Here is a 23,361-nt window from a genome sequence, read left to right as displayed (position 1 = left end):
CAGCACCATCAGGATCACCAGGAGTCATTCGTCTGTTCATTCGTTCAGGTAACACACGTGCCTTTCAGGCAGCCAAGTCCTGGCAGGCTCTAGGCTGTGCTAAGCACTTCAAATGGAGTAAGACAGGGTCGTGGGAAGGAAGGCAACTCTATGAAGGATGGCCTGACATTCAGGGGGTGAATATTCTGACGGAGGTGTGCACAAGGTGTTGTGGATCTCAGAACCCCCATCTCCACCTGGCACAAGTGACGGGAGCCAGAAAAGGTAGGAAGGAAGGTGTGGGCAATAGCCCCTCACACTAGATTCCACTTACTCCAAATGGAAAGGATCAGTTCTTTGCTGAGATCTCAGTGTTTTGAAAATTGTGCCAATCATGGGGGGCAGGATCTTTAAAATACTACTCAAAAGTGTTGCTTTAATGACTGTGTAAGACCCGTTGATGGAAATAGATCATAATCTATCTACTCAGTCCCCCACTGTGACCAGCCATGCTGGTTTGCCCAGGAGGAGCATGGTTACCCAGGATGGGGAACTTTCAGTGTGAAAATCAGGACGGTGCTGGGGAAACTGGATGGTGGAACCTCCTACCTGCTGTTGAATGCCTAGATTGTGTCAAGTATTAACTCATCTAAACAACACTGAGCAGTGTTTGGATGCGACATGCCCAGCTGCGGCTTGCTTTGTTTCCTTGGGTGAGATTCCTGGAAATGGAATTAATGGCTTGGTGACCCTAGGCCTGCACGAAAATGCTCACAGCCCTTTATTGGACTTTACTGCGCTCGTACCGTTCACATCCCCACGGGGAGGAGTCTGTCTGGACATCCGTGCTCCCTCGGCCTGCCCAGGTTCTCAGGGACATACGCAGAAGACAGGGCCAGGTATATACGTGTTTATCACTAGATGAGGTTCCCAGTCTCTTAACTGGCCAGATTGCATATGACTCAAACTACCTTTCGTTTAGGCCAGAGGCAAGCTGAATCCAATTCCCAAAGATGGAGTGGACTTCCTGACACTGTTCTTCCTCTGGCCAGACCCTGGTGTGAGCTCACCGATTCCTACTGCACGTGGTAGGAAGGAAAAGGGTGGTGTTATATGAGACACAGGGCAGATGGCCTTTCTTCCCAATGCAGGTTCAACTCTGCACACGCTTGGTCTCCATGCCCAGTCGCACAGAACGTTGCAGCCAGGCTCCTGCCTCCTTCCAGCCTCCTCCTGGGCAGGGTAAGGAGGCTTAAGGCTGTGGAGTTAAGAGTGTGTCCTCATAGCCTGGCAGTTGGTAATTTTGATGAGATACGAACTAGTATTTACGAGTAAAAATATACTTGACCTGCCCTATAATACTGTGTTGAGAGGTACTTCCATGAGGTGAATGACTTCCCCATGGAACTTCAGTGACTAAATTTGGTGGTCCGCAGTCTTAAATTAAACTGTTCTGTGCAGAAAGTTTTTTTAAAAGATTTTATTTATTTATTTTTTAGAGAGAGGGAAGTGAGGAAGAAAGAGAGAGAAACGTTAATGTGTGGTTGCCTTTTGCACACCCCCTACTGGGGACCTGGCCCGCAACCCAGGCATGTGCCCTGACTGGGTATTGAACAGATGACCCTTTGGTTTGCAGACCAGCATTCAATTCACTGAGCCACACCAGCCAGGGCCAGAAAGAAGTATTAAAGTGTAGTCCTCGTTCAGATATTCTTAATGTTCTTAACTGTTACCCCCTGAAATTGTGCCTTATTTCTAAGAAAACCTTTCAGGGCTTTAATCAGACTTTCAAAGCAGCCCAGGGCCCTGAAAAGGTGTACGAACTGTGTACTTTGCATATACTGAATGCTAAGGGGTGTTCGTTATTATTTCTTTGTTTAGTTGTTTTCTGCAGGACTTACACAGAGCTTCAAGGTGGGTGGGCATCAGTTTAACCATGATTTCGCCAAGTAAACCCTATGCACTGTCGGGTAATCGTGCAGAATTCCCTGAACTCCCTCCCCCCGCAGCTATTGTAGTATTTCTGTGGAACTGGGTATTTTCATTACTTTTGCCGTTATGAAACACTTTCAGGTGCAGCTCCTTTGTTTTGGTCTGGGCCACAGATGTAAACTGTTTAAAAGGTTTGTGGGTCAGTTCTTAGCCCACATCTAGGCATTGTTCAGCAGTATTTTTGGTGTAGACTTTTGTTTATATTCCTCAGCTAAAGTTAGCACAGATAACACTAGGCTAGAAAACGGTGACAATCGTTTGAAAACAGGAAATTTTGGGCTTGTGTGTGTGTGTTTGGAACAGATGACCATAATGACAGAGCCAGTGGAGTGGAAACTTCCATCGTGCCTGTTTTTTCCTTATTTTTGCTCCGCGAGAAAAGATGGTGTTTCCTGGAAAACAACTCAAGTGTTTTAAAGCAAATGGTTTTCTTTTGTCCAGGCTTCGTGGTTAATTTGTTTTTCTTTATGTTATTTACCCTGATAGTGGTGTTATGGAAATTTTAGTATTTTTAATAGGTGACTCCCAAAGTGCCTGTTTTAGCTATTTCAATATCTAAGTATATTATGATTGACTGTGACATAGTTTGTAAAGAAAATCATAATAGCACGAACATTAGAACCACCAGGTTTTGTGGGGAGAAGAAATTTGTTCCTCTCTTTTAAGTACTCCCAACTTTTCCTTTTTTTAACCCCCCAAATTTCAGTCTTTAAAAGAAAGTAGGTACACTTTATTTGTCTAAACTGTTTCCTGAGTAAGACTCCCTCCAGATGTATCCTGAAATGCTATATTTAAAAGAAGGTTAAATTCATTCATTAGTCGCACAGTAAGAAGAGTGTACATTTCCATACATACATGAACTTTTTGCTTTGTGGGCACCATTCCTCAATTTAAAAAAATTAAAAAACTTTTTAGAGCATTTCTAGGCATAAACTTTTTAGACACATTATATATTTTAAATTGTCAGAGCAGTAAATGAAAACTCAGACTATAAAAAGGTATATAGAATAAAAATACGAAACTTGTCTGACACCCTCCCATTCCTATTTCTGGAATTTCCACAGTTAACCCTTCCGGTGTGTCTCCTTCCAGACCTGTCCTCTAAACATAGTTTGGGTTTGTTGTCATTCAGACAAATGGAATCATATTTGTATAATTCCGCAACATGCTTTTTTTTTCATTGAACAATGGTCTTGTGGCCATTTTTCATATGTATATATATTTATATATCAGTCTGGCTTTTTAAAGGTTTTGTGTTGATTTATTATGGTGTAGATGTCTCATAGTTTATTTAAATTTAACTGTACCCTGCTGGTGGAATTTAGATTAAAACCTATCTTACTAAAAAATAGCATTTTCACCCAGCAGTCTCACTCTGTCTATTGATCGGATGGTGGTTCTGTCTTGGTGGCACGTTAGCACTTGAAACCACCTGTGCCTGGGCCAGGGCCAGAGCCCCAGACAAGGACATGGTGGTCTCAGGTAAGGCCCTGGGTGTCATTCTATTTTTAAGTTCTCTAGATGTGCCGTTTCTGTTGAGACTCGCTGGGCCACCCTGACCTCTTTTTGCTCACACAGATCTTGGCTGTTTCTTCAGTGATTAACCCTTTCAGTAAAGGTACCAGGGTGGAGGGCGGACTAGAGGGCCTTGGCGAGTGTTATAGCAGGTACACGCTCCATTCAGTGTATTGTAGAGAACTCAGAAAACAAGTATGAAGACACACACCTCTTCAGTCCTCACATTCTACACGTTTCTGAGATTATACATAGAGTCTGAATTCTACCAAGAATCCACAGTAATGACCTTCTTTCCTGAACTATCAGTTGTAAAGTACCTTTTAAAAGATTTCAAAATAAGAAAGTTGCACTGCAACTTTCCCCCGACTTCTCTAGGATAGTGTGGACTGAGGAAGATCGCTGCAGTAACCTTCCGAAATGGAAGGGTTGTTGGCTCAAGAATGTAGAACACACTGTTCTTTCTTAGGTTATCAGGTCAAACCTAACTACATAGGGTTTGGCAACTGGGGATCTAGTCATCCAAGTTCTTTCTCAAGTGCTGGGAGGCCTAAGCTGTTTGCAAGTTTCTGGGGGCCTGTGTGCTGAGGGCTCAGGGCAGGGCAGCAGGTAGGTGGCTTGGCTTGCCAGGAAGTTAAGGAAAGCTTCAGAGAAGGGTTCTTGGTTCAGGTCTTCACCAACGAGTAGGAGCTCTTTAGGTGAGAGAGGGGGAGTTAGACTAAAAATAAAACAACAAAATACAAAGCCGTGGAGGAGGGAGCAGACCCCACGGGTGTTTGCTGCAGGCCTCTGTGGAGGTGAGAGAGCAGAGAGGCGAGGCGGGTGAGTGTGGTTCTGAGCGCCTTGAGTGCCATGCTGTGGAAAGAGGTTGAACTTGGCCCTAATGACCACTTCAGCCTTCGCTTTCCTTTCCCTGAGAGCTTTTCATTTGAGATGGCTGGCTCTCCGTGATGGTTCAGATGAACAGAAGTCTATAAAAGCATTCCGTCCAGACTTTTAGGGCTTCACGAAGTGTGAAATGCTCTCATGGATACCTCCCCCCCCAAAAAAAAATTAATGAGTGGTCTTGACTTTTGAGGAATTCAAAGTCTAGTTGGGAAAATAATTCACAAGCATTTGGAACCTTTGAAAATTGTACATGGTGCAAATGGCGGATGGTTCCAGACTGTTCCGTAGCAATGCAAGAGACATTTCGGGCAGTAACCCACGGTTGCCAAGAGCCCAGAGGGAAGGTGTGGCGAGGACTGGACGGAATCCTGAAGAACGGGTGAGGTCTCCAATAGCAGAAAGGAGCTCACATGTTCTCTGGTAGGGTAAATGTTGTGAACGAAAGCAGGGAGGGCGTTACAGATCACACTGGGAGGAGCAGAAGGCATGGGAAGATAAGGAATTAGACATGTGCTTAAAAGGATCTGATTTTTTTTTTTACATTTTATTTTAAGGAGCAATCTGATTCTGTCTATGGATTGGATGGTATCGTTACCCACTGAGCACTTAAAACTACCTGTGCCTGGTGCAGGGCTAGGCTATGGATTTTAGGTGAGGTCTGGGCATGGATTTTCTTTTTTAAAGTTCTCCAGACAATTGTTATGTCCAATTAGGGTTGAGAATCACTGTACCATCTTGATCTCTTTTGCCCACTCATCTATTCGCTATTTCCTCAAATATAGCTCTTCCAGTAAAGGTACAGGGGAGAGATGAGGGGGTCTTGACAAGCATTGCATCGAGCATGTGCTCCGTCAGTTACACCGTGGAGAACTCAGAAAAGAAGTTTGCCGAAGTCGCCTACTTTTCTTTATACCTGAACCCCTTTCCCATCTAGGCAGATTAGGTTTATTGTGTGACTGTGTTCATGTTGTTGCAGATAACAGCTTGAGACGAATGCAGGATGGATTTTTCCTCTTACCTCTAGGGAACATCTCTGTGGGGAGGGCTGGACTCCATCGGTACTTTCTTGCCAGTGTGCACACACTTCCCCGTTCTCTGTAGGGTGTGTGATAAACCTACCTTAAGACCTCACTTTGGTCCGACCAGTCTGTCTTCAGTTTAATATACACAACTTGTTTAAATACAGAACGTAATTAAAATAACAGTGCCTTTAAAATCAAGTTAAAAATACCCCTCCCATCTGTAGAGGTTTAGTCTTATTTTTTAGTATTAATTTATAACTTATACTCGTCTACCTTGCCTGGCAGTTCTCATCAGCCAAATTGCAGATGTGCTGGGCAGGTGGCGGTCCTGTCAACATCCCCTTCAAGCATGGATGGCGTGGGGACGTCCGTATTTTATCCTTGCCTCTTTGTCGGCACTGCTGTGGGACTAGGCAAGGCAGGAAAGACAGAAGAAAAGTGAAGAGACGTGACTCAAGCCCTGGAGAAACTCACTCTGGGAGTGTCAGTCACCGGATCCAGGAACGAGGCGGAAAGGGAGGGCTTGGAGGGGCCTGCCCAGGGACCGTGCCCTGCACAGGTTGAGCTGAAGCCGAGGTGGGGATTATGTGCCCGGAAGACAGAAGACAGGGAAGAGGCTGGGTGGTAGGGGAGCTGCAGGCAGTTCCAGTGTGGTTGGAAGGCAGAGAGGCAAGAAGCAAGATTGAGAGGTATAGGAAAAGACTGGGGCCCTTCGTTCTGCGGGAGAGTTTGGGTGTTACCCTGCGGGCACTGGTGCCACCTGAGCCGAGGGCAGGTGTAAATGGCCAGGCAAAGACTCCAAATGTTGACGGATATGTATTTAGTCTGGTGGCCTGACCTGTGTATATTGCCCCTGGGATTTGTGGATTGTATGCACACTCCCCTTTTGGTGGTAAAGTGGTAGCCCAAGCTCACCCTGAAAGCCTGAGGGGACACCGTGGTATCAGAGCGTGGCCTTCATAACACAGACCTGCTGACGAAGTCCCGTTACTGCACCGTGTACGCAGTGTCAAGTGGCAGTGGCTGTTACGTAAAGGAAACAACAGCAATAAGTTCTGCCAGAAGGTTTTGCCTCGTTCCCCTCGAGCAAGCCTGCACATCATGGGAGTCCAGTAGTTAAAATGATTTTTCACATGACTTTTGTTGGAAATGGCTTTGAGTGCTTGGGGGTTTTTTTTTAATGTATTTTATTGATTATGCTATTATGGTTGTCCCGTTTTTTCCTCTTTAGTCCCCTCTGCCTTGCCTCACCCTCCTACTCTCATGACCGCCTCCCCCCGCCCCTTAGTTCATGTCCATGGGTCGTACATATAAGTTCTTTGGCATCTCCATTTCTCATCCTATTCTTAGCCTCCCCCTGTCTGTCTGTACATACCATTTATGCTTCTTATTTATGCTCCCCTGTACCTTTTCTCCCCTTCCCCACTCCCACTGTCCACTGATAACCCTCCACGTGCTCTCCGTTTCTGTGAATCTCTTCCTGTTCTACTTGTTTGCTGAGTTCATTTTTGTTTTTGTTTTTTTAGGTTTGGTTACTGATAGTTGTGAGTTTGTTGTCATTTCACTGTTCATAGTTTTGATCTTCTACTTTTTAGATAAGTCCCTTTTACATGTCGTATAACAAGGGCTTGGTGATGAAGAACTCCTTTAACCTCACCTTATCTGAGAAGCACGTTATCTGCCCTTCCATTCTAAAAGAAAGCTTTGCTAGATAGAGTCATCTTGGATGTAGGTCCTTGCCTTTCACAACTTTGAATACTTCTTTCCGGCACCTTCTTGCCTGAAAGGTTTCTTTTGAGAAATCAGCTGATGGTCTTATGGGAACTCCTTTGTAGGTAACTGTCTCCTTTCTTCTTGCTGCTTTTAAGATTTTCTCCTTCTCTGTAATCTTGAGTGCTGGGTTATGAAGGTTTCTAGAAAACTTGCCCTTTTTGTCCGTTATTGCTCTGCAGTGTTGGGGAGGCAACGTTCAGCTTTCTCTGGGGCTACCCAGGCAGCAAGGATAAAAATAGGGCAGGCTTTAAGAATCCCAGATATTTTCGATGACAAAGGCCGACTCATGTGGACCCATTCTGTGCACTGACAAACACAGAGAAGCCTTTGTGCTGTGATTAGCCGGGCGCTGATGTCAGTCCCCTCGTCGGGCATCACGCTTTATTCTGCGGCTCCATTGTGCTTTGTGCCGTAATCCAGAGAACCTTTGTATCTGCCTTATTAAAGTGTGTAGTTTATGTAATTGCTTTTGTTTTCCAGTTTAATCTGTGCCAGATTCAATGAGGGTGACTCATGTGGTGACTGAGACAAACATTCACATTTGGCCCCCGTTAAAAATAAATACATAAGCGGCAGGTGCTGCTTGGCTAAAATGCAGTGTTTTCACGCTGTCATTTCCAGCTGGGATGGGTTCGTCTGATATAATGTCTACTTGGACCTCTGGAATCCCCAGCCCAGTCTAGCTGGTGCACCTCGATTTATTGCTGCTCATCTCTTGGCTGTTTGTTTTCGTTTCCGAGGGCCTTTACATGTTAGCAGTATCATTTCAACATGGAAGCCGTGAAATGGGTTGGGGCGCCACCCGCCCAGAAGACGAGAGAGGAATGCATGAGCTATAGGGAAAGGGTGCATTTCCCTATAGCTGAGGTGAGCTCAGCTACCTGGTAGGTGGGCTCTGCCAGCACAGCAGTGCGGTCCCATTCGGTTTGGGGGCCTGCGACCCTCCGCGCCACCCAGCACGCCGAGAGCATCTCCAACATGCGCTTATGGGAACTGACACCCCTCATCCCTAGTCGAGGCACTGGGTCATGCTCAGTAAATACACACTGAGGCATTGTAGAAAGATGTCAAGTGAGGTGTTCACGTTTTAAGAAGCCATTTCTGTGTTTAAAGATGGAGTCGTCACTGTCTGGAGAAACCACTTACTGGAAAATACGATTCCTTGACGGCCCTGGATCAATGACATAAAGCTGCTGTATTGTCTTGTCGGTTTCTTCTCTGTCACTCTTTCAAGCTTACTACTTCATAGGGAGGTATCCATAGAGGCATCATTTTACCAAGAGATGGTATTATTTATTCTGAAGTAAATAGATGTCACATAGTAACTGAATGGATTTGTGTAATCCAGAAACCAGTGCTAAATTCACATGAATTTAACACTCTGTGACTTTCCAGTATTATCTAAAGCATCTGTAGCACTCCACGCTGCCTTCTTCTGAACACGGGTCACTTGCTTTGACCTTGGAGCTGCCGTCAGACTAAGAAGTGAATTTAAAATCTTGGTGATATTAAAGAACTACATGATGTCTTTAGGATTTCGTGATTTCTCTACTAATCTTCTTGTTAAAAGGTTGCGTAAGTTTTTCCATGAAGGAATGTCTGTCCACTTAGCAATAGTTCTGGAGATACCTTGTCAGGGTTGCTGTGTTCTCAAGTATTTTTATCCTCCCCACCCCTTACCCACCCCCAAAAGAGAGAGCCTAGATTTGAGGGGTGCGGTGGAGAGAGAGAGAGAGTGCGATAGCCCGAAAAATGGCTGTTTTAAAGAAGCACCTCTATATGTATTCTTTATGGCACGAAAAAACATTGGTGTTTTAAAGAAGTTTGTTACGAGATACATAACAAAATTTACCATTCGAACCACATTTAAGCGTGCAGTTCAGTGGCATTAGGTACATTCACACGGAGGTGCAGCCGTCACCACCATCCGCCTTCAGAACACTTTCGTCTTCCCCAACTGCCACTCTTACCCATTAAACACTGACTCCTCCTCCTCCTCCCCTCAACTTCTGGCGTCTGTCTTTATGAATGTGATTATTACAGGCACCGTATATAAGTGAAGTCATACACTTCCTGTCTTTCTGTGACTGGCTCATTTCCCTTAACCTAACATCTCAAGGTCCATCCATGCAGGTGTCAGAATTTTCCTTCCTTTTAAGGCTGAGTAATATTGTATGATGTATATTTGTATTTATCTCACCATTCATCAGTGGACGCTTGGGTTGCTTCTGCTGTTCGTTGTGAATGATGCCGCTGTGAATGTCGGTGTACAAACACCTGTTTGCAGCTTCGATGACAGTTCATTTGGGTATATCCCGGCCACTAGGGCTTTTCCAGGAACCGTCAGACCGGTTTCACAGCGGTTACACTGTTGTATATTTCAAATGCAAAACATTTATTTTCTGTATTTTTAAGGAAGAGTCATTCTAACATGTATGAAGTGATATCTCTTTGTGGTTTTGATTTGCATTTCTCTGATGATATTGATGTTTAACATCTTTTATTCTGCTTTTTGGCCAATCGTGTTTCTTCTTTGGAGAGTCTGTTCAAATCCTCTGCCCATTTGTCATCTGGGTGCTCTGTTTTTGTTGTTACTGAATTACAGGAGTTTGTCATGTGTTCTGGACGTTAATCTCTTATCAGATACATGATGTACGAGAGTGTCTTGTTACTCTTTTGATCCCATCCTTCAATGTATAAAAGTTACATATTTTGACACAGTCCCGTTCACTTATTTTTTCTTTTGTTTCCTGTAGTTTCAGTGTCATTCCCAAGAAATCATTGCCAAATCTAATGTCGTGAAGCTTTTCCCTATGTTTCATCTAAGAGTTTTATAGTTTATCTCTTTTGTTTACCATAAGCCTTTGACACATTTTGAGTTAATATTTATAATGGTGTTAAGTTAGAATCTTAACTTCATTATTTTGCATGTGGATATCTAGTTTTTCAAGCATTGTTTGTTGAAAATGTTGCTTTTTTAGTCAGCAAAAACTAAATCTTCTGCTCTGGCTGATGTGGCTGGGTGGATTGAGTGCCAGCCTTCGAAGCAAAGGGTCGCTGGTTCGAATCCTAGTCAGGGCACATGCCTGGGGTGCAGGCCAGGTCCCTGGTGAGGACGTGCAGAGGGCAACTTGATCAATGTTTCTCTTGTGCATCAATGTTTCTCTCCTCTCTTTCTCCCTCACTTCCCTTCTCTCTAAAAGTAAATAAGTAAAATAAAGGTTTATTTTTTAAAACTAAATCTTCCTTGTTTTGCTGAATTGATATTACATATTGATGTAATGTCTTCTAACATTAATTTCTTCTAATATTCCATTAGAAGACCTAGTAGGAAATAATAAATGTGTACACACGCACATTATTAATCGGGACATCAGTAAACTTGGTTAGAGTGGCAGATAATTCCGTGAAAACAAAGGAAACGTTATCCCTAGATAATGCTCTTGTAAAATTGATTTGATAAATGTGCTTCATCTTCAAAAAATGTCCCAAGTTAACGTGGGATGGGTTTGCTGTGCTTCGTCTCTAGGCATGGAAGAGGAGGTGGTTCGTGTTACGCAGCGGCCGCTTAACCGGAGATCCAGATGTCCTGGAGTATTACAAAAATGATCACGCCAAGAAGCCTATCCGTATCATCGATTTAAATCTATGTCAGCAAGTCGATGCTGGCTTGACCTTTAACAAAAAGGAGTTTGAAAACAGCTACATCTTTGACATCAACACCATCGACCGAATTTTCTACCTGGTGGCAGACAGCGAGGAAGAGATGAATAAGTGGGTTCGTTGCATTTGCGACATCTGTGGATTTAATCCGACAGAAGAGGGTGAGTTCAAGACGTGTTCAGCCTCGCTCTTTCAGGACTACATTTTTAGCACTGTTATAAAATTCTTTTTATATTTATATATTTTAGTTACACAGTATAACATGGGGGAATTTTTATAGTAGTAACAAGATTGGGAAAAAGCAACTTTTTTTTTTAAAGATTTTATTTATTTATTTACCTTTAGAGGGGAAGGAGAGAGGGAGAGAAACATCAATGTATGGTTGCCTTTTTGTGCGTCCCCTGCTGGTAGTTAGCCTGCAAGGAACCGGCCTGCAACCCAGGCATGTGCCCTGACTGGGAATCGAACCGCGATCGGCTGGTTTGCAGGCCCGCGCTCAATCCACTGAGCTATGCCAGCCAGGGCGGAAAAAGCAACTTTAATCAGTTGGGGCAGAACCTTGGCAGAGGTTTTAGAAAGAGAAATGTAACCATTCTGGGGCACTGTCTAAATATTTCAGTAAATGTCCCGAAGAAGAAGGCAACAAGAAGACATACTATTTAAGGGCCTTTCTTGAGTTCCTATGTAAATATTAATTTGAACCTTATCACACTGCTGATATATGACTACATTTGACTACTAAATTAAAAGCATTTTCATGTGGCTCACCTTAATTCTTCAGGTGTTATTTTTAAAGCTATGTTGCCATGGTGATTATCAGTATCTATGAAAAGCAAGTGAAAATCAGTCACAAAACATGAGGGAAAAGTAACAAACCAATGAGTTTACTTAACATGGAGGTAAGAGAGGCCCAAGGTTTGGAGGAGAGGTAGAGAAGAAGGCTTGGAGGAGGACAAATTGTACATTGTGGTCTTTTGAAGGAAGTAGTATTTCGACATAAATGAAAGGAGGGCTGCAGAACCCTGCAGGCTTAGGGGTGAGAAAGAGGAAGGACCAAGGGGAAGGATGGACTTCTCTACCTGACTCCAGAGGGCGGGGGGCGGGGTGCTTAATGATCTGAGATATGGGGTGCCTGTCCTGCGAGAGGTCTCAGAAGAATTTTGCAAGTGAAATTCCTCTCCAGGTGTGTTTCTCGAGTGGTCTTGACCCCATATTCTCTCACCCACTTCTCTTCCTTTTTTTAACAAAGAACCTGCGAAAGGGACTCTGATACAAATAGAGGTTTGCAGAGCCAAGAATCAGGAATAAGGTCTTTGACCTTATTGTCTTAGGGTGGCACTCCCGTTACAAGTGTGCATTTCTAAATGTCTGTATTTAGGAGGGCTAGAGATTCAGTGAGAGGGGTGGAAAAATTGTCCCAACAATCAACATCAAGTGTTGAATTATTGAAGTGAAACAGTCATCATCTCTAATTAGCTCAGGTCAGCATGCTGTTTCCTCTCTGGCCAGTCAGCAGCCCCGGAGCAGGGCCTTCCAGGGCTGGGATTGGTCCAGTGGGTCGGGGAAACCCCGTGGTGAGACTCCAGAATGCCCAAGGGAGCAGCGCAGAGAGGGGAAGAAGGCATCCAGTTGAGACAGGAGGCGGCTAAGGAACAGCGTTCGTCAGCGGGGCTCTAGAGATTAAAAGCCTCAAGTCCATGTTTCATGTGGGGAGTGAAGCTTTGGGTTGTTTCTGTGAAGTTACTAAATGTGTTCACATGTTAAGTAAGCGGGGAGTACTATTTCTAACTCCACTTAAACTCCTTCCCTTTCTTGTTTGCACATATAGCCTATATTTGAATGCAGTGGAGGGTTTTAAAATTAAAGTCACAAATGAGATAGCGTTTTATTTAATGGTTGCTTAGCAACCGCTTGGTAATGATAATTATTGGATTCAGACACCACACAAGTTAGGTGACGGATTTTCAGCTAAAATAACTTAAGTAGTTGTATAATCTTTTTATTGATGTTCTTTTGCCTGGTGCCTTTTCCACTTGGAACTTGTTTTGGGGCCATGAAGGCAGACTTCCCTCGCCACTGGTTACCTGGACAGATTCGACCGATCTGAAAGACTAAGGGGGTATCTTCCATCTCTCTTTGTTTTCTTTGTAATTCTCCTAAATATATCTAACAAAAGAAATCAGATGCCCTCTTCGAGAGCTACATTTTTCAGTGAAGGAATGTGAGCAGCTAAGTTTTAGAAGCCCATTTGGGGGTAAGTGGAGTTGAGAACCCCCCAAATAAGAATGTTTAACACTCAAGTGCCTCAGGCGAACTTTGCGAGTTTTAAGGCCTGGAGTCTGGTCCATCTCTCCACCTTAGAATGCTCCTTACCATCCGGGACCTTCATGCACACTCATTCAGGTCTGGGAGAAGAAAAGGTTGGTCTGCTTTAGAAAGCTAATTCAATAATCAACCAAATTATTTGAGTTGCCTGCACTCTACTAGGCTTTGGGCGTTTACTCAACCAGTGTCTGCTGGGTGACTAGTTAGGAAGACAGATGGCCGACATAACCCGTGGAATTGAGCGTGTAGCGGGAGAGGTTTCGTACCGAAATAATTTGTTACGGTTGTTCACAAATGTAAGGTACATATATATGTTTTCATATAGAGATGCAAAGTTATAGTTTAAAATACATTTAATTTATATAACATTTAATCAAGCATTAATATATAATGTTGAATATGCTACTGTGGTACTTGATAAATACAGTTATTTCCTTTAGAGATCTGGCAGTCAGTCCTGTAGGAGAGACTGGCAAATAATATAGAAATTCTATACCAGTTGATAAGTGCTCTGCTCAAGAAAAAATAAATAAGCACAGAATGCAGCTGACGGAGTCTTAGGAGGGTCCGGAAAAGCCTCGGTAGTTTTCAGTGGCTCTGTGACGGTGACTGACAAGGTGCTGAGAGTGTTATTTTTGTGCTTGGCGGAACGTTCTCTTTGATGTCAGTAGTCAGAGTCCAGCAAAATGTCTGTTTTCACTTTATTGATTTACCGGTATAGGGAGGGGGAGGGGGACGCTCCAAACCTGGAAAGCTACACTGACCTCCCTCTTCAGAGGCCAAACTCCCCAATCCTTATACAGTAGATTAAAATTATATTTGCCTGGCATGACACTCAGTTTGTGAACTGTTTAGCCATAACAGGGGAGGTTATAAGAAAATTAATAATGTCATTAATCAACTTTTAATATTTATCATCTGAGTTGGTTACCAAGAATAGCTACGCTAATCAAACCATTTTTATCTGTTCATTAAAACAAGCCCCTAAGGACTTCAGTTTGCCAATGCTTTCTAAATTTAGTTCATGAGCATGTCTAAGTGCAACTGCATTTACCTTTAATTTTACAATTTAGATTTTTTACAAGTTTATTCTGGCCATCTCCTAAATAGCCGCAGAAGTATCTGACTCTGCTGTGTTGGAGACTTGAGTTTCTTGGAAGAATCAGTGTAAGATGAACAACTTTCATTGTATAGTATCAAGGAACCACAAAAAATATTTTACTCTGTAACTTTGGGTTTTGGTGCATAATGATAAAACTGCAAAAAGGTTTTCATATCAAGCACGGTATTTCCTTTTATTTGGAGCAGCTGACTTTGCTACTCCACATTTAAAGATTCCGTCAAATTCTAAACCTCTGAGAACTGCTATTACCCTTTGCAATCACATTCATACAGTTTCATATGACAAGGTAAATAGCGAAATGTCTTTGTTCTTCCATTGACTTTACTACCTGCTTTATATTCTCTTGCTTCCAAATAGATCCCTCCACCAGTCACTAAATAGGCGTTTTTGTTTTTACCTAGCTCTGTCCCCCGAGTATTTTGCTGTTTGCATTTCAGGGCGCTGCAGATGCTCCTACTCTTGACTTTTAAAACTAATGGCACAAAATGTTATTTCATTATACTAGTTTCAGACTAGACGTGGGAAGAAATCAACTGTGCTTGCATATTACAGTCTGAGAAAATAACTAACCCCAGTCCCTAGGAGAATAACTAATTTTCTACTGAAAACAAAAGGAAAGGGGAAAAATCTGACCTGTGTTTTGATTCCAGGAACCTCTCAAAATATCGTTACCGTGTTATTTCCGCTGCCCCAGGTGACCACTGCTATTATTGAATACTCAGAATACTGGCAAGCCGAATCTGTTTTCAAATTCTAGCTCGTTGAACTGTGTGTGGTTCCTATGAATGCTTTTATTTAGTAGATTTGAGGGTAGAAACTAATTTCTTTTGTTTTTCTTGGAAAAGTGCAGATTTATTTTTGTTCCTACACCGACTTGGAAGCGGGTAGATCTGCTGAACAAATGCTGGAAAACAGTCTTAAGGGTTGTGTACAGCTAAATAACTTGGTGTAAAGGCTTTTCTGGTCTGATTTCAGGATGCACCACTAGGAAGTTGCTTCTTATCAGTTGAGTTGCTTTTCTCAAAATGTCCAGATAATAGTGGCTGGGGAAAAAAAGCTGTGGGAGCCCTGATCCGCTGATGTGACCCAAAGCTCGCGGGTGCAGTTCCCAGTCAGGGCACATACCTGGTTTGCAGGTTCCATCCCCTGGTTTGCCGGTTCCCTGGGTGCACGTGATCCCCTGGTCCGGGTGTGTGTGGGAGGCAGCTGATAGGCGTTTCTCTCCCTTCCTCGCTCCCTTCCCCCTCTCTAAAAGTCAGTGAAAAAATGTCCTCTGGTGAGGACAAAAAGAGTAGTGTGACTCTCTGTTTGATTTCCTTTTCTTCGGGAAAGTGGGTTAGTAGTGTATGACTGACCAACTGGGTGGTACACCTGAAACTAATACTGAGAAAAGTGAAAATAATAATAATACTAGTAGTAGTAGTAGTAATAAAAGTGGGTTAAACTAACATGTAAGAATATACATATGCTCCCTTTCCTGTAAAGTGGTGCTTCCTAATTAGGGCACTTTTAAGCTTTTTATTTGGGTATCACTTACATGATGAAAGTCATAGAACTTAACTGTTCAATGTAGTTTTATATATGCATCTGTATCTACGCATAAAAACCGGAATCTGTGTAACTGCCACTCAGATGAAGAAATGGAGCATTTCCAGTCCCCCAAAAGGTTTTCTCAGACGTCTTCCCAGCAACCCATCCCCTCAAAAACCCCAGCTATGACTGTTATTTTGCTTTTATAAGCATGGATTAGTTTTGCCTATTCTTGAACTTAATATACATAAAACCTTTGAGTCTGGCTGTTTCCCCCAATATTAAGCCTGGGACTCAGCCCTGTGGCATGTAGTTCTTCATCCTGTGTCGAATTCCATTGTGTGAATATATAACAAATACCGATCTATTCGAATGTCATGGATATTTGGGTTGTTTCAGTTTTAGTTACCAAGTAAAGCTAGTTATGAACATCTGTATACATGTCTTTTGATGGACGTGAACAGTGAGTTCTTTTGAGTATACACCTGAGTATACATCTGTGAGTAGAATTGCTGCTACAGGTGTGTAGGATATACACACACACACACACACACACACACACACACATTTAGCTTTAGAAGATTTATCCGCTTTAGTTTTCCAGAGTTGTTGTTATCAGTTGCTTTTCTGCCAGCCAGATATGAGACTCTCTGTTACTCTATACTCTCACTAGCACTTGGTATTGTCAGTCATTAGTTTTAGCCGCTCTGGGGGATGTGGAGTAGTACCTCACTGTGCTTCCCATTTATATTTTTCTGGGCACCAAGTCAACCAAGGAGGTAATTGTGTTTTATTACACATTTTCAAGCTGCTGTCCCTGAGATCTTGATTCATTGAGTCTCCTGAGGTGGGGCCCAGGCACCTAGGTCTCTGAGATGCCCCACAAGTGCCCCCGATGCCATGGCACCTCTGGGGTAAGAATTAGACATTTGTCACCACTTCCTGAAGGTTTAGCTTCCAAGTTTCTGAGAAAGGTTCCACAGCCTGCTAAGGAGATAGTCAGGACACATAAGATAACAAATTTCTACTTGAAACACTTTAAATACAGGGTCTGGCCCAAATAACACTCGTTTATTATTACAAAATCTGTTATTACAAAATCACAAGCATGCCATTCTGTAACATAACAGTATCACACACAAGCATACCATATGACATTTACCTTTCATTGTGAATATAAAGGTAACACTTTTGCGATAGAATCCAAAACTGTATTCTGTCTCAAATGTCACCTGTCTTCAGAGAAAAGGACCCTTGCTGGTCTCCAATAAGGACATGAGCAAGACCTCAGTTTTATTGCCACCTGCTCAGGTACAGTAAGTTACTAGTGACAACGTCAGAGGGCCTGTGACATCAACTTTGAAATAAAAAGGAAGAGTAGGGCTGCTTTTCTGGGCTTACGCTCTCGTGCCATTTGGTTAGAAAAAGCATGTATTGTTTTCAATGTTTAGAGGCGTTATCTGGGCAACCCAACTTCTGTGAGGGCATATGGTTCCAGATAGGATAAAATTGCATTAAGCTAGGGACGTTTGTGGACCAGTTTATTATTTGCGATTCCTCTCACGTGATAATCTACTTCTCTCCACAGAAAGCTGGTTAAGGCTTTTCTTAGTGGTGTTTATTAGTTTTCTGAGTACATTCTATTAGGAGTTGGCTCCAACAGCTTATTGGCCCTTTAATGGATACTAATTATACTCTTCATGCCTTCTGAATTAAGAGACAGGAAATAATTTTACACACATAAGCAAACCCTACAATGATGTTTGGTTTTCAGAAACTTGATCCCAGCATTATTAGAAAAAACAGTCAGTTAGAAACCTAAGTGAGGTAAAAAGCCTTAAACACGGTCCTCTCTACTTGTCCAGGCAAGTGGGGGCAAATCACCATTTTTAAAGAAGGTAGAACAGAAGTTTCTTTTTCAGATCAGTTGGCTAACTTTGGCTAGAAATTTTATATTTGAGATTATTAAGACACAATGCAGTGTTTGCATTCAAATATGCAGGGCTGAGTGTACAGTCAGGTTAACATGAGTAAAATAATCCCAAAGACTAATGCTTTGAAATGAGTTCATTTTCTGTGGTAGAGCGGCGTCCCTTCCCTTTAAAAGACCTTTGGACACCACGTTGTTTGGAATGGTTGGGCTTGCTTTTTACAGCCGTTTGAAGGTCTTTCCTTCCGTGAGCTTGCTGGTGAACACAAAGGAAGTTTCTCTCCAGCCCTTGCCTCTGAGAAGTACAGCTGGCTCTTGAACAGTATGGGGGCTTGGGGGAACCCAAACTCCACCATTCCTTGGTGCCTGCGGGGCACTGGCTGCAGGACCTGATATAAAAATCCTTCAAATAAAATGCATACATTTTATATGTATGTGCAGAACAACGCATACAGTCGGCCCTCCACGCCCACAGATTCCCTACCACAAATCAAAAGCACTGTTTTTAGTCCATGGTTGGCTGAACCCAATGATATAACACCTGGAGGGACACAGGGATGACTGTATTTGTTGGATCCCATATAAGTGGACCCTCGCAGTTCAGACTTATATAAGTAATTCAAGGATCAGCTGTTTGTGTAAGTTTTCCCATATTGAGAATAAGATTTTTTTTTTTTAAGCAGAGTCTTTGAGTGCTTTTTCTCCGTCAGAAAATGGAGAGAATCTTGCAGCTCTAACGAGGGTAAGCACTTCATTCATAGGTGGGAGAAGTGGGACATTGAAAATGAGATGGTCCCATTGAGTTCATAAAACAAGGTCGTAAAACAAACACCGTGGCCTGGCTGGGTGATTTCCACCCCCCACCCCCCACTTAGGATGAGTCACTCAGTTCATTTAGTGTCCAGTCACCAGGTATAGAAAAAATATTAAAGGAAAGTGTATGGATGAAAACAACCACCTGGAAAAGTTACTCTAGGAGTTAACATTAAAAACTAGAACTCATTTTATATATTGATGTATTTCCAGTGTTTAGTTTCGTTTTGTTTGGTCAAAATGAAAAACCGAACTGGATTACTTGATTTTACCGTGCCCCTTTGGTAGAGTGAAGGAGAATAATATAAAATACGCTTGTGAGTACAATCTATAGAATATAGTAGCTGCTTTCTAATTTCTCTACCTTTTCTTTTTTCTCCTCCTTGTATATATCTTTCCTAAGCTGTTCTTTAAAGGTAGATATTTTTCATAGTTCTGTTAAGTCTAACAGGTCACAAGGATTTACTGTGAATTGCTGATTAATTTATTGCATTTTAAATCCCCTTAAATAAATCTCTGTATATTTGCAGCTGAATCAAAAACAGTAAAACAATTCATACGATTTGTTATGTATACTATTTATAATCGACACGTCTTAGACATGATGAGTTATTTATGAGTTCCCACTGGAATGATGGCCAAAAATTCATTTTTCTATTCTCACCATTTTCTGTTCTCACCTTTCATTAATAAGAAGGAGTTAATTGATCAACACCTGGCATAAAGTGTTAGATTTGGTTAGATTAGCTTCTGTGAAGACATTGCAGGCAGCATAACAAAGATAAAATGTTAGAGATTAACTCAGCTTCTGTTTACTCAGGCCAAACTCTCCAACAGAAAGAAGTCCTTAAACTTCATTAGCCTCCATTAGGGCTCACACATTTCTTGAGGAGCCAATTTCGAACTGCACCTGAAGGCGAATGGGTCTTTCAGATTGGGCAGTGCCCCTCATCTCCTTGAGCTAAGTGAGTTTTCGCTGAGTGCGTGGAACATTGTCGAACATCTATCACATGTAAGAAACAGGGAAGCTTAGGAGTTCAGACCCTTTTCATTTGTTTTGGGGGCCCCCAATTAAAGATAAGCTGCGATGTTTAGCCATATCATGTGTTATGCAAGCTTTACAATTAGGACATGAGTTTCGGTGTACAGGAAGAAGTTACAAAATGAGCTATGTCACCTCTGCTGTGGGACCGTTATGAATGTTAACACGGACTGCATAATGACCTGGTCAGAAAAGCGTGTGCACTTCTTCTGTAATGTCTGGAAGGACAGAGCTGACATGTAACTACAGCCTGGTGAACAAACAGGCCAGATGGCCTGCCTTTGACTTTACTTGGTAGAGCATATTAATGTCATGAGTAGACTGAATAGAATATGAATATATTATAGAATTAATATTTTCTAACATGGACAGACAATAAATAAATGTGTTTATTCATATGTGGGCATGGCTTTATAGCCATTCGTTTCTAACCAGACTAAAGCAACCTTGATTCTGGATCCTTAAAAATGCACTTGTTGTATTAGCGATCACAGTGGGATCACCAGTTTTATTTTTAGATTTTCAACTCACTTTAAAATCATTCTACAGTTTACCTGTTTCATATGTCTTCTCAGGGCATAGTTGAGTGCTTAATAAACTCCTTCTCTACGTGCTGACCCCTCTGCACAGAAACCCTGTAGAAATCCAGCAAATGGCCAGTGGGATGACAAGCCCAGGGAAGAGGTGGTGCTGTACAGAGCAGCTCTTCCCCCCCGATGTGCACCCCATGATTAGAACTCTGTCTCCCTCGACGGCTGAGACGTAGAGAGGATGAACAGCCAAATAAAGACAGGGTCACGAGCTGACCAGGGACCTGTAGGGGCCACGTAGTGATGTGGGTCACCTTCGGAAGTCAGCTTAGCTCAGAAAAACCTTTATTATCATCAGAAAAAAATACACCTTTTGTGCTAACATGGCAGAGCGTCTTCCCTTCAAGACCCTAAAACACCAAAGACTGTTCAAGGCGAGATTTGAACAGTGGCGTTTTGGGAGCCATGGCGTTTTGGGAGCCTGTGGAACATCCCTGCTCCGCGGATCTCTTTGACACAACCCAACTATGTTCGATATAACTGTTGCTCTTTAGGTCATGTGTGTTTTAACTGATATGATCATGCTTTATTTTAGCCTGTTTCCATGTCTTTAAACAATTTATCTCCAAATGTTCAAATGGCTTTGCTTAAAGAAAAATTCTTAAAATGGTGTAGACAATGATGATCACACTTCGGTGTCACAGATGTGAAGCCCCCTGGCAGCTCCTTACCAGCTCCAGTGGAGTTGCCTTCAGCCGTAACGACGACCCCGGCGTCTGCCCAGGCGGACTCGTCCTCTGCTGCCCAGCCTCCTCCGTATCAGCTCATTAACCTTCCACCACATCTGGAAACTCTTGGCATCCAGGAGGATCCTCAAGACTACCTCCTGCTGATCAACTGTCAAAGCAAGAAGCCTGAACCCACCAGGTAACCCACAGGTGCCCGTGTGCGTGCGCGTGCGTGCGTCTGTTGTATGCGTGTACACATTTAGGAATCTTACCTTCGAGCTGTTTTAACCCTGATTTGAAGGTTTAAAAGAAACCACCTATACAGGCTTATATTTTATGCATGTATCTCAAGTTTATAGCCCTCCACTAATGATTTCCGACATTCATGAGATTTTATTGGGGAAAAAAACCACCGTCTCTAGCATCTTTGGCGACGAATACTTTTACCAAAAGCTCTTTTGGGAACCTGTCTTCTGTTTCATAGTCTTAGTTGCAGATGCGCAGTATTACTTGCTTAACAGATTTCACTGATTTGTAAATGGTGATCTTGCTCCATTTCTTATGTGATTGTAAACCAGCCAAGGGTCATCTTTTGTTTCTGAAGAAGGAGAGGAATACCTACTACTAGAAGATTTTGAAAGCAAAACGATTCCATTGCAGTGAGTGAGTTGTGGTTGCTTTGGGTCTGTGTGAGAAATTCATCATACAGGTAAAATCCCAGTGTAGCAAAGTCTATGGAAAATACAAGTTGAGCTTTCATGAAATGTGATGAACTCAAATCTGTTGCTAAAGGCTGTGAAATCTGAATTTTCATACGTAGCAATGAAGCAGATCTTACCCAAGCCTTGACTTTACAAATTTTTCAGTAGAAATATGTGGATTTTGGTGCTTGATCAGATGTATCATAAAGACTTTTCCAAATCCTGGGGGGTTTTTTTTTGCATTCCCATCCCTGCTCCAAGGCCCCCTTCTTCTTCTAAGCTATAAATTTTTATTTGATAATTGAGTCATCGGAAGGCTTAAGGCTTAAGGCGTAAGTGTTGGAGCTGAAAAGTGATCGTCAGGAGGCCTGTCTGCCATTAACAGCTATGATAACTAATGATACTGGGTGTATTTATTATGCTAATTATAGTATAAATGCAGGTGGTGAATTGCATAGTAGATGTGAACGATTTTTTAACAGGATTAGTAGATATTAAGCATTATTTTTCATTGCAGAAAGATTTTTTTCATGTGGAAAGTGACTGTTACTAGGCTAGGAGTACAGAAAGCACTTGTTTAAAAACTTTTACAGAGAATTTGTTACGATCCCCAAATTAGTTTCTGTGACCTGTTTCCCAAGACAACAGAAACAAACACTCCACAGATGGATTTCTACATCTTTGTTCTAATGGGATTTTACCTGTAAGAGCAAAAAAAAAATTTATGAAACGCTAGTTAATAATACCAAATTCTAACTTGATTTTGCTTGTTTGCTGTGAGTATTTAAAATTACACACTCGCAACTTTGTTACCTGTGCTACTAACTAAGATTTTATTTTACAGAGAGTCACCAATTACTTTTCTAAAAGCCAACAAAGAGCTAAGGGACAATTTTCGGGACATTTTCTTTTTCGTTTTATGTAGTGTCTTTCATTAATATCACTCTTATCACAACTCTCCTGTTGTAGTAGAAACTATGCTCATATATATTTTGCATCTACTGTCTTGCAAAAGTGACAGTTAACTAATGTTTATGATGTGCCCACTATTTTGCTAGGTGCTGCTATGAAGGTACAGACTAATGACATAAGTCACAGCCCCCTCAGACACAGTCACCTTCACAGTTCTCCAGGAAACCTTGTGAAAAAGTGAGGACACCTGAACATGAAGTGTTTTTAGATGGAGGCATGCTATGAGAACTGCCTCCCAAATCCTTGTTCAGCCCGCAAGCCTCAGCTCAGACACGTAGGAAACATCTTCCCACTCTTCCCTGCTGGATTAAATGCCTCTCTGGGTTTTCATAGCCTCTGGATTTCACCTCCATATCTCTGTCTTATCACAGAATTGGACATTATTGATATTTTTATTCATTCTCCACTAAACTATAAGCTAGTCAGCACAGTCAGTTTATTGCTCATTATACTTACGGCATTCTCTGTCTCCCATGTGGGAATCCAGTGACGAGCACGTTTTTAGAATTCGTGAGTAGACCTGTTGGAAATTCCTGCCCTAGGAGGAGCAGGGGTTGCGGGACACCTAGCTGGTGTGAGAAAAGGAGCCTGTCATTAGTGATCTGCATGAAAATGCTTGAGGGAAAGGAGGGGTGAGAATGGGAGTGAGGGGTAGAGGAGAAAGGGAGGAGGGGGCCTGCTTGGAGTCAAGGCTCCCATGGGGCTAGTGGGACGGCAGATAAAGACAGGAAAGGTGGAGCTGCCTCAGTGCCCAGGGCAGCAGTCTGGGCTTTTTGGAGTTCCCACAATCTGTAGGGACCCTCAGCAGGAGTTTCTCCAAGTAGGCGAGCAATAA

General features: G+C 42.5%; 1 protein-coding gene across 4 annotated transcripts in view; it reads left to right on the top strand.

Moving 5' to 3' along the window:
* Window positions 1-23,361, top strand: part of GAB1 (GRB2 associated binding protein 1) — a 113,751-nt gene that overhangs the window by 67,202 nt on the left and 23,188 nt on the right. For 2 of the 4 annotated variants that reach the window (XM_037058466.1, XM_037058468.1), the window contains exons 2-4: window positions 10,699-10,993; window positions 20,830-21,052; window positions 21,432-21,512. In XM_037058466.1, the coding sequence (XP_036914361.1) occupies window positions 10,699-10,993; window positions 20,830-21,052; window positions 21,432-21,512 (599 nt within the window). The remainder of the gene's footprint in view (window positions 1-10,698; window positions 10,994-20,829; window positions 21,053-21,431; window positions 21,513-23,361) is intronic. The other 2 variants (XM_037058467.1, XM_037058469.1) reach the window with 1 other exon arrangement.

Source organism: Sturnira hondurensis, unplaced genomic scaffold, assembly GCF_014824575.4.
Source record: "Sturnira hondurensis isolate 20B ecotype Veracruz unplaced genomic scaffold, ASM1482457v3 Scaffold0010128, whole genome shotgun sequence".
NCBI classification, from domain to species: Eukaryota; Metazoa; Chordata; class Mammalia; order Chiroptera; family Phyllostomidae; genus Sturnira; species Sturnira hondurensis.
The sequence above is the reverse complement of the archived record's forward strand: the minus strand, read 5'-3'. Positions and strand labels throughout refer to the sequence as shown.